At 31.5% G+C, this 12,475-nt stretch overlaps 1 protein-coding gene across 2 annotated transcripts; it reads right to left on the bottom strand.

Annotated features, from left to right (window-relative positions):
* Positions 1 to 825: 825 nt before the first annotated feature.
* On the bottom strand, positions 826 to 11,429 carry LOC131948713 (vesicle transport protein SFT2B). Of its 2 annotated transcripts, XM_059310380.1 has the most exons (8): positions 11,183 to 11,429; positions 5,758 to 5,793; positions 4,295 to 4,381; positions 3,823 to 3,908; positions 3,250 to 3,331; positions 2,646 to 2,681; positions 2,393 to 2,481; positions 826 to 2,181 (listed from the first exon to the last, which is right to left on the bottom strand). In XM_059310380.1, the coding sequence occupies exons 1-8, from the start codon at positions 11,255 to 11,257 to the stop codon at positions 2,142 to 2,144; spliced, it is 531 nt and encodes a 176-aa protein (XP_059166363.1). In that variant the 5' UTR covers positions 11,258 to 11,429; the 3' UTR covers positions 826 to 2,141. The 2 variants fall into 2 exon arrangements, with proteins under 2 accessions (XP_059166363.1, XP_059166364.1); XM_059310381.1 differs by lacking the exon at positions 5,758 to 5,793 and having other exon boundaries at positions 11,183 to 11,427.
* Positions 11,430 to 12,475: the final 1,046 nt, after the last annotated feature.

The raw sequence follows: 12,475 nt of genomic DNA on the forward strand, positions 1-12,475 counted from the left end.
AAACTGATTAATGCAAAAATTTTTATACCGGGGTTGCCTATCACCAAAAATACTTTCTTTTAGTATTGATCTGTAATAATCAGATTCAGTCCAAAACTTTAATAAGATATTTTTCACTTTTTTTAAAATGCAAGTTGAATAAGTCAAATTTAATATTATCACACAGCCTTGCCACAATGATGATAATCATATTAAAATATATTTTGATGAAATGGACTAACTGTGGTTTGAATCTGTTATTTTTTTAAAAAAGAAAAAGATTCATATCATAGAAGACTATGATACATTACTATCAAGAAAATTGTGCCATTCAATATAGAGCTCTAGACAGCAATCTAGAAATGTATGGTATTTTATAATTAAATTGACCTTTACTTATGAGACAATAACTTTAATGTGTGTGTATATACTACTACTAAAGCAATTAAAACTGAAAAAAAAAATTAAAACATCTTTCCTTATAAGAAACTATAAAATCTGCATAAGTTACATCATAGACTTATTCTTCTAAAGCAAGTTTTTTATTAGGGCATTCAAAAATCTTATTTTATTATTTAATCTTTATTACATAAACATTTTTTTGAAGAATTAATAACCACCGTTAATAAATTATCAGTAATTTTTAGCATTAACTGTTTAATTAAAAAGAAACAAATGTTAGTTTGCTGCTTTTTTTTTTACTTTTGATAAGTTACACTAATTTAAACTTTGAACTCAGTCTAAAATGTTGAATACATACCATCAGTCAATTTGATTCATGTTTAATAACACTGAGCCATATATATCACAATGAAACCTATACATCATAAAGCTATTTTCTGTTCATGGCAAAAATAAGTTTTACTTTATTTTCTCATTACACAAAAACATCCATTGTAAATTGAATATTTTGTTTTAAATCATTTACACACAAAAATATATTTGATTAATTAATGTAATATTTTATAAGTTTTAAGTCCTGCTCTAAAAAAATAGTTCATTAGACTAAAGGTGACAAATATTGGTACAAGCATATTTAGTAGTACATTTATCTGTAAAAAGGACAAAGCTGAAAATAATCTGTAAAATCTTTTATAATGCAATGATGCAAAACATCAGGCAGCAAGGCACACTGTGTTGACCCAAACTTTGATAAACAAATACAAAAATAGCAGACCTTTTCAGTGGATGAAATATTTTGATTAGGCTTACAGTGCTTTCTCCATTACTTTCTCTGATTGTGCAGAAAGAAAACTGTTAAGGAAACTGATTAACACATATTTTGTTACTGAAAATTAAATGCAAAAGATGCTTGATTAAAAAAAAGCTATCATATATTGCTCATACAATTACAATTATTACAATTGCCAATTTAAAAAAGAAAAATGCACAAGTAATTTGTACTAAACAGAATTGCCAATCATCCAATGTTAATGAAATATAAATTGTAATAAATATTTAAATAAGAAAAGGTACATAAAATCAAAAGGTGTAACAAAAACTTTAAAAAAAAAAGGATGTACTGTAAAACCCATTTAACGCATCAATTCATTTTTTGTATTTCAATATAAAATCAGTTGACAACTTCAGTATGTAAAATTGTTATTAAATATACATAGATATACGAGTTTAGTTTATCATATTCACCCTAATCAAGACTAGACAATTACATTTCACATATTTTCTTGAACTCCATGGAGAAACAATGTTAGTAATAATTTTCTAGAGTGAACCAATTACATAATAGTCCATTTTTAAATTGTCCTTTTCTTTCTTTATAAACTACCACTGTCATTTATTTTTCAATGACATTTTTTTTATAAAGAGACAGCTGTTCCCTAAAGTGTGAAGTTTGTTTAAACCTAAAATGCATCTCTACTCAAGATTATTACTAATTCCTGTAAGATCAACCACAGTATACAGATCAACAATTTTTTTTAAATCTTTAAAATACAAATGAAAAAGTGAGCTAGTTTTCTGTGAATAAAAGCCATAACAAAAAGTTAAACTTCTTGACAAACATAAGATTGCATTCAAACCATGAAGATAAGGAAACAAACAAAACAATGGCTTGGTGCCAGCTCTGTAAATATTCTTTGGATGTGGAACTGTACAGCTGATGACATCATGATGGAGCTGATAAATAACCAATGGCTGAGGACCTAGTCTAAGCACGCAGCAAAACATTTTTTTGCTGCGTCCCTGAATTTAGAAAGAAATAAATTAATTTTGAATGAAATCTATTTCAGGATTCTTTCTAGCGATGAGAAATCAGTTGAAAAGGATAATTTTAGCATAAATTAACTTCCTTCTGTGGAAGACCTGATTTGTAGGCAGTTATCTGTTACAAACATAAGAAATATATTTGGCAAACATTTCAGTATTTAAGTTTAGCTTATATTTTGCAGCTTACCTGGCAAAAGGAATGTAGGACAGAGAGTACCAGGTAAGAGCCAAAAACTGGAGAACGCAGCAAATAATCACCAACGCTCCTATTTTTACCTGAAAATTTTAGATTTTTCAAAATTATCAGTAAAAATTTATATTTGTTTAAAAACAAATATTACTATATTTATATAGATAGTTATTTGTTTTGAACCAAAACATATTTACTTTAAAAATTGAATTGAATTATAATGACCGCTAGTAACATTGACAATACTCACAGCAAAAGCACATACTAAGGTCAGCACAAGCATAACCTGAAAAAAAGGAGAAATGGATCCCAGATCAAATTGAAACAAAACATGAACACTGAGTTGTATGTACAACTAAAAATCTGCAGAAATCTTTGTTTTACTTTCAGAACTAAAACATACTAAAAAAAATCATATAAGTACAATTTGGAAAGTAATAATTTTTAAATGATTAGAGATTATTTTTTGCTTTTAATGACATTTTTATTTACTTATATCTATCCAACATTTTAACCTGAAGTTTGTCTTAAGTGAGGCTGTACCAATTATGATTGGAGTTTCTCTGGCCCCCATTCTATACTCAAAACTTTTATGGCATATATTTAAAATAAATTTATACTTAGAACAGCGTCATGACCTTGTTATGCCATGTATGTTTGAGAAAAAACCAAATGACTTTTGGCTTCTTTTTAAATTTTGTTTAGTTCCAAAAATTACATCAATCTTTAGAAACATTTGAATGGGTCTTTCAAGAATAGCCTACTACCAAAATAAGTGATATAAGTAAATCCAGTAGTAGCCTCTTCTGCAAAAATTACTGTACCATTCAAAGTAAAAGAGGAAAGAAACGTACAAATACTAAAATTGTGGCAAATATACGTGTTGGGGCAAACATTTTCTTCAGCTGGTTACATGGTCCCATAAGAAAACACGTGCTGAGAACAAAAAATGAATAAGTAATTTACAATAGGTTACCATACTGATTATACTATTCACAATAATTCACAATAACAGTTACCATACTGATTATACTATTCACAATAATTCACAATAACAGTTACCATACTGACTATACTATTCACAATAACAGTTACCATACTGACTATACTATTCACAATAATTCACAATAACAGTTACCATACTGACTATTGACTATACTATTCACAATAACAGTTACCATACTGACTATACTATTCACAATAATTCACAATAACAGTTACCATACTGACTATACTATTCACAATAATTCACAATAACAGTTACCATACTGACTATTGACTATACTATTCACAACAACAGTTACCATACTGACTATACTATTCACAATAATTCACAATAACAGTTACCATACTGACTATTGACTATACTATTCACAATAACAGTTACCATACTGATTATACTATTCAAGTAATTCAAAAGGACATACCTCATGATGGAGAGAAGGTTTCCTACTGTGTAGAGAACACCAAATATTATTGGTCCTTTGCTACTGATAAAAAACAAGCAGCTTCCCTAAAATAGGAACAAAAAGTAAACAATACTCAGTGGCTGATTGTGACCAGTTTATTCAGAATGACAAAAAGGCTGTGAAGGTATTGTTTTAGATTATTTAATTCTAGATGTTCTACTTATCCCAACCCAGCAGATATTTGACTAACAAGTATAGAGAGAGTAGCACCAAGGGCAGATTTAACTTACAAGTATAGAGAGAGTAGCACCAAGGGTAGATTTAACTTACAAGTATAGAGAGAGTAGCACCAAGGGCAGATTTAACTTACAAGTATAGAGAGAGTAGCACCAAGGGCAGATTTAACTTACAAGTATAGAGAGAGTAGCACCAAGGGTAGATTTAACTTACAAGTATAGAGAGAGTAGCACCAAGGGCAGATTTAACTTACAAGTATAGAGAGAGTAGCACCAAGGGCAAAACAAATGATAAAGCCTTTGATCCTTGTAGACCAGCTCAGTGTTGAGGCATCACTTATCTAAAGACAAATCAAGTGTTAAAAATTGAGGCATCACTTATCTAAAGACAAATCAAGTGTTAGAAATTGAGGCATCACTTATCTAAAGACAAATCAAGTGTTAGAAATTGAGGCATCACTTATCTAAAGACAAATCAAGTGTTAGAAACTAAATAAATTTGAATTTAAAAATGCTTTAGGTGGCTGCTAGCTGATTGATAAATAGCTTGTACTGTGTGAGTTTGCCTAAAAATAACAAAGTAGGTGGTTAGTTAGATTTAGCTCTGGCAGGAATTTTTTTTTAGTCGAATTTAAGGAAACTAATGAAAATAAGTTTCACACTTTTAAAAAACTTGGAAAGACAAGTAGACAAAACAAAATAAATAAAACAACATTTAAGTAAGAACATAGATCAAAATAACAAATGGATATAATCAAATTGTGAATGTGAACTCAATAAAAACAGAAAAACTCTCCTGACAATGTTTGCTTGGCTTTGCTTACTTACTACAGTTACTTACATTTTTACAGGTAAAATTTAAAAATGTTTGCCATTCTTCTAGCCTACTGCAAAATATTGCAGCACAGGTTCATCTTCAATCCTTTTTTAGATGCTTAAAGCCCCATTCCCCATCGTTACACATCATCCACATAAACTTTTCTAGCTGCATTAGTTTTGTTGTTTATTTCAACACATGTTATAAAGTGTAATTTGCTATGGCAATGCATTAATGACAAGTAATATCACTATTTCTTAAAATTTAAATAGAAAATATTCTTAACTGGTAAAATCCTGCAAGGATTTGATGAAATAATACATGAGTGAATTTTGAAAAGTTTGTTACAACTATAAAAATAAAATAATTATTTCTTCATATGCATTTTACATAACATTATACATTCATATATAAAACAAATTAAGCATGCATTTATATTTAATACCTGAATCCCAAATTAGCACTTAGAATATGTTTCTTCAATTTCCCATTACATACATTTTAATATATATATTTGTGTTTATATGATCGTGCTTATGCTAAAACACTAAAAACCTGAACAAAAAATTGTGTTGAGTAAAATGAAAATAAATCAAGTAGAAATGTAATAAAGAATGTAAAAAACAATCCTGGGTACCTAGAGTTAGCAATGAGCCAGTTGTTGCCAAGATTATATTTATAGGAAAGTTAAACTGACTCAGCTAGACTCAAAGATTTGAGGGCCACTAAGTAGGCTATGTTTGGCTTGAAAACTGACTCCCTGCTAAATTCTGATTTGTGTCATTTACTCTGACAAATTATAGAATTATTAATTAACTTCAAAAATAAAACAAATGCAGAGTAAATAAAAAAATAAAACTTTGATGAAATGAACATTATAACAGATGTGCATAAACTTACTTCTTGATAGTCAAAACTAAAAAAACTGGAGACTTTCTGCAGGTTAAAGTTAAGCAACAGGTAAGCAAAGTTTTGTCAAAAGTTGGAATTTAAGATTGAGTCTTTTCAACAGAAACATAAGTTTGCTTTACTGTCCCCTTTTGTTTGAACTTGTTATAATAAAGAAATATAAATTGTAATTTCTTGTGCCATTATTTCTTAAGCTCTATGCTAAAAACTGATGTCAGAAACAAGGAAATTCTTTAGCTCTGTGATAAAAACTGATGTCAGAAACAAGGAAATTCTTAAGCTCTATGATAAAAACTGATGTGAGAAACAAGGAAATTCTTAAGCTCTATGATAAAAACTCATGTCAGAAACAAGGAAATTCTTAAGCTCTATGATAAAAACTCATGTCAGAAACAAGGAAATTCTTAAGCTCCGTGATAAAAACTGATGTCAGAAACAAGGAAATTCTTAAGCTGTATGATAAAAACTGATGTCAGAAACAAGGAAATTCTTAAGCTCTGTGATAAAAACTGATGTCAGAAACAAGGAAATTCTTAAGCTCTATGATAAAAACTGATGTCAGAAACAAGGAAATTCTTAAGCTCTATGATAAAAACTGAAGTCAGAAACAAGGAAATTCTTAAGCTCTATGATAAAAACTGATGTCAGAAACAAGGAAATTCTTAAGCTCTGTGATAAAAACTGATGTCAGAAACAAGGAAATGATATGAGTATAGTGACATCAGACGAGGTAGTACAGGGAAGTTAAAAGGCTGAAACTGATCTAAATTTTCAAACAAAAACATCTTCACCACTAAACAACCTTCGACAAGATTTCATAAGATAATTGAATTTTTCATTTTAAAATATATTAAGTTTTTTTTTCTAAAACTAGATAGAAGTACAGTAATATATCATAGGAATTAACAAATGTAGACTATTGTAATGTAGAGTGACCAAGATTGATCAGCAGCTTAAAAAAATTTAATTATATTAAAAGCATGATTAAAATTTTTTGCCAGTAGTTTCTTTCTATCTTATTGTTCAACTATGTCTGTTCATGCCACTTTACCATTGCCTCTTTGGAAAACTGATTTTATTAAATTTTCATTGCCGCTCTTCAATAAATATTCAACTATTGCACTTGAACTAATACTAGTTATATTAATATTATTTTGTAATTTTAATTAAGAAATTTTAACAAATCTGTTGCACTTTGTTGGTGTTCTATTTCTTTTAAAAACGTTTTGCTATGTCTAGTAATACAGGAAAAAAGAAAATGGCTGACTAGTTGTAGGTCAAGATCTTAAAAAAATTCATCAAAATTTGGTTGTAAAATTAATCACAACTACCTGGAAAATAAGAGCTACAAACGGTTTATTTAACTTATTTAGTACGAGCCGACCCGCAGCGTATCATATGCCGCTATTTAGTTGTTTTATTTTGTACTTTTCAGTAATTCATAATTTGTGTATTCGACAGTACCACTGCTGTCACTGAAAATATTTGCTTTAAAACACTATCAGTAGGTCGTTAAGAACGATACTACCCCCACCCTCCTTTCCCCCAACCTCTACCCTACACCCCCCCCCCCTGTGAAAGCAGCCCCCTCTTAGTTACCTCCCCTAAGTTTAAAATCGTTTCAAACTAAATTATCTGCCCCTAATAGCCGTCACTAAACCCGGCTCTTCGATTGTAATGTAAACATTTAGCGTAAACCACAGCTCACCAGACCATGTAGGGTTGGGGTGGTAGGGAGCGCGCTTACAGCTTGTTTTCTAGCGTCTCCCAGAAGAGAATTATATATATAGATTACTATTTGATTGCATATTTATTTTTTTTTTAAATAAATAAATATTAAAGAAAATAAAAAGTTGCTACACCAGGCTAGACTATAGCTGAGCCTTGGCAGATTTGTAAATGTGGTTTCTTTGTTAATAATAATTGAAAGTAATAAATTATGTTTCAATTAATATGGGAATGGTAAAAATACAAAATTTGCCCTGTGGTCTACAGCCTACTTTTTAACTGTCAAACACTTTTAGTTGATTAAATAGAAGATCAATGGCATTTTACAAGCACTACCAAAACATGGAGGGTGGATATAAAAATGAAATTGAAAGCTAACAAAAATAAAGGGCGTATTTTATTTTTATACAAGAAAAATTTGCTTACATTTTTGCTTTTAAATAGGAAACACAAGTTCTTCATAGATGCAATGGCAGAACTAGAAAAAAAGGGCCACCCCGCAAAAATAAATTTTGCCCCCCCCCCCCCATATATATATATATATATATATATATATATACAAAAAGTATACTCATTTCTGGCCTGATCGGGTTTTCAAAAAAAATGTTTTTGTTTTTTTTAAATTAAAACAAATTACAACATCTCATGTGTGTGAGCGCATTAGTCTGTTTTGAAAATCTGTTTTATTTTATGTTTGCCGTAATATTTCTTAACCTCAATCGGTCAAAAGAATATGAAACATCAAAGCTTTGTGTGTATTAATGGTTTCTTTCGTTATGTTTCTTTTTATGTCTTTTTGTATTTATATTATTAATTTTAAATACTTTTCCTTTTTATACTATGTCATTCTTTAGTATGTATTTAAAAAAATAATAATTTTGAGAAGTAATTGCTTTTAAATTTGTTTAGTACAAATCTATTAAAAGGACCTTATGAGCTCCCCTATTTGACTTTAAAAAAGGGAAATAAGTCTATGTCCTTACCCTATCTAAACAATTTTGACTTTATTTATTATTATTATTATTATTAACTACCAAATGACTATGCGGATCGTTGAGCGTTTCGAGTATTATTTGAATTCCATAAGACACATTCTAAAATTTTGGGGTTTGCCATCTTCTGATTAAAAAAGCTTTAATATTTCGTTTGCTAGCACTTCTGGTGTGGTTGTTAAGTTCATAGCCTAAGAGCTCAGAGTTTGAACTCGGGGTTAGCACAACCGGCATACAGTGCCTTTTGACAATTTATTTTTTTCATATTGAAAACGTCAAGTGTAAATTTTTTTTTTTAAATTTAGAATTTATTTTAATTTTTTTAAATTTCCAAACTTTGTCACTCGCGTGATTGCTTGCTTACAGTTTCAAGCCCGTGATTGCTTGCTTACAGTTTCAAGCCCGTGGCTGAAAAAATCCAACCACAGTTGGCGGGGTCACTGTGAGTTCAGCAGGCCTATAGTCTTAACTCTTAACTAACTAAATCTAGATTCTATTCTTTTCATTTTTTAACCTGCGCCTACCTTAGGTATTGACTATTGAATAAAACACTTAAACTTTATCTCAACATTGAATTGCTAAGAAGACAAAAAAAAAGTTGTGCACTTCTGATATCTATTTTAATTTTTAGATCATGTGCGACCAAGAGAGAAGATTTAATTAAACCAACAGCAGAGCGATCTGCACAAATGTGGCCTATTAATTAATAATTAGACCTAATGTTTGTTTGTTTGCTTGTCTCACTATTTGTATTATTAAAGTATTATGTTTTACTTTTAACTTCAATTCTGTAAGTGTCATCGAACAGAAGGAGGTAAAACTCCATTTTAGTGTATTTTATTCTCTGCTTCTCGTTTACCTCCAGTTGAGCGTATTTTATTATAATAACCGAAACACACCAAAACATTAAGAAAACACGATTTATTTATTTGTATTGCATTTTTGTTTTAACAAATGAATAATAATGAAATAAAAAAAACAAAGAGACTGACTTCGTTTCAGATTTTGATAATTTACTTTTGTCAAAACTTGAGAAAAATCAAATTTAGAATAGTGAATGTGCCATGTTCGTGTGTCAGTTAGGATTTTCATGGCAATGGGTAAAGTACGTAAACGTACCTCTGTCTTATGCAAGGCGGTTAAGTTTGTATTGTTAAAAGTATCTCCCAGGCATGATACTATAAATAAACATTTATTAACTTACAATTTACAATGACCCCAAAACTGAGGCCAACACAATTTCAAACAGCTATTGCCCGAGCTATGACGTATGCTGATAAATAAAGTCAATGTGAACTCACGGTGAACATGTGACCATGTAAGGATTTTTCTCCCGCTGATGATCACACACTATTTAATTGAAACAGTTCTTATGCTTTTTTATGTTGTTTTTTAAAAATCACATTAATGATTAAGGCAGGGGCCTAATAAAAAAATAAGTAGATCTAGAGTGAAGTTCCACAACCGGTCACACAGAGCGAACTCCCGACTTTCATCGGGCGCTATTTTGTAACCGTTTAACACATAAACAAACCCAAAGTACTATATTATTCCTCTGCCTTTCTACTCTTAATATGTATCAATCATTTTATATTCCTACGCATTGAATTTGAGATATTCATGTTTTAGTGACGTGCTACTAGCGATATTTTTTTCCCCTCTTTTTTTTTCCCTGCGGCCATCTGAACCAGCTTGCGTAACGATCGTGTTTTATACGTTTTAATCCTAGTTTAATAAATAAAATAAATATTTAACACTTTTAAACGTGTTATTGATTGTATTATTAATTAATAGATTGCAAAACTAAATTAACAACATGTTAATTAAATTAATTAACGACATTAAAAGTTGACCCAGTGATGACTCAAGGGACACAACTATAATAATCATAACAAAGGGACGTAACAACCACTGACAAGACATAACGTAACATTTTATTAGATATGCTTGTATGTAGAGACACAAACTAGATTTAGAAGAAGTAGATGATCGAAATAATTTAAAACAGCAAAAAAAAATAGAAATTATACAGATTCTAGGCTTAGCTTGAAATGTAGAGCATCTAGAACTAGGCTAGTCTAGCTCAAGTCATTGGTTACGCAGCAAGGTGAAACCACCGTAATCAACACCCAAGCTGCGGCCACCCCTATTCATCTATCAGGTTGCTTTATTAGCCTTATCTGTCGTATGTACAGTGTCCCGCACATTTTGTAGAAGCTATTTATAGTTAACCTAGTTATAAAAAGCTTTGATTGGTTGGTTTATTCATCTCATCCGGGACCTAGTGTTTTTCATACAGGGAACTAGAATCGCCTACGACGTCATACCTCGAAACTTTAAAATTTAAAAACTCGACTTCCAGAAGGAGAAAAACAAAAGATTTTGACCTGGATATATTTAGAAATGGACAGGTTTACAGCAGATATCGGTAGTTTCGTATAAAACATCAAAACAAATATTGTACGAAGCGATAAACAGGCGATGGCCGCACCCGGGTTTTAACCGCACGTGGAATTTTACTCTAGCCCTAGTCCTAGTGCTTTCCTAATGTTTTTGTGTGTTTCGGTTGTGTTTATAATAAAATACGCTAAACTGGAGGTGAACGTGAAGCGGGGAATAAAATACGCTAAAATCATAAAATGGGGTTTTCACCCACAAGTGGCCACAAGGGACCCTGCGGCTGGGTGTGGACTGACCTGAGTTACAATTCCTTTATCTTCCTCATCATCACCGCTAAGAGCCTTTTTTAGTTTATCCATGCTACTGTACATACAAAATATTAAAGAGGTAAATTATTATATGTAATCTGAGATAAGCTGGCTCCCTCTTATCATAAAGAAATGTTTACTACACTACACTTCGTTCGCTGTTGTTTTATGTGTAAACTTAAACAACAGTTAATTTTGACTTGAAGTTAAAAAAATAAATCATAGCGGAAGTTCCACCTTCGATACTGAAAACAATTTGTTAGAAGTGTATTATACTATTATAGTACAGGTTTAAATGGTCCATAAATTTAAAAAAAAACAACTATTTACCTTCTCATGGATCTATACAGAGTACTGAGAAAGTATTGTAATCGTGCCCGAAAATTCAATGAGATTTGACAGTTTTCGCCATTTTACACCTCCCCACTTTATCGTATGTGTAAAAAAAAGAATAAGATGCGTTCTAACTTCTATTCATCAGTGGCGTAGCCAGGATCGTCACATGGGGGTGGGTGGGGTGGGGGGCTAAAACATCACAGCATAATGAAAGTTTTTTAAATCAGAGTTGGTATAAAACCACGCTTTTCGTTCTAATAGAAAAAAAACAACTATATTTTATAGGTGGAATATTCTGAATAATAGCCAAAATATAACTAAAATATTGGTCTTGCAGTTCAGGACATACGTTTTTAATTAGCTACTGCTTTTTGTGTTCTTTAAAGATCATTTTTAACATATATAATGATAAGGTGTGGGTTAGATCACTGTAATGCTCACACACCTTTTCTGGCAAAAACAATACTTTTAAAGTTTTACCTGTTTCAAAAGCTACGATTCTGGAGGCATGGTACTTTCGTATTTCATTACGCGTTTTTCCAAATGTATTCAACACATCAGTTCGGGTTGTGTGTGTTGGGGGGGGGGGGGGGAAGATGGTTCAACTTCATTCACCACTGTCCGGTCAATTTAGGTCTATCATCTTATTCAGCGTATACCTAGGTGTGACATTAATGTCGCTCTACGCAGTGGCGTAGCCAGAATCGTCTCAAGGGGGGGGGGGGTGGGGGTGGGGGGGTCCAATTTTTACCCGGGGACAAACTTTCGATTTGCACCCCCCCCCCCCCCTCAAACTTTCAATTTGCACCCCCCCCCTCAAACTTTATATATATATACCGAGGGGTCTATGGGGGGGGGGGTTATGACCCCCCCCCTGCCTACGCCACTGGCTCTACGCAATAACGGCCTGTCCAGTTCTGGTGGTGGTGGTGGGGGGAATAACCA

Source organism: Physella acuta, unplaced genomic scaffold (assembly GCF_028476545.2).
Source record: "Physella acuta isolate Inbredline_101_S28 unplaced genomic scaffold, ASM2847654v3 ptg000658l, whole genome shotgun sequence".
Classification (NCBI taxonomy): Eukaryota; Metazoa; Mollusca; class Gastropoda; family Physidae; genus Physella; species Physella acuta.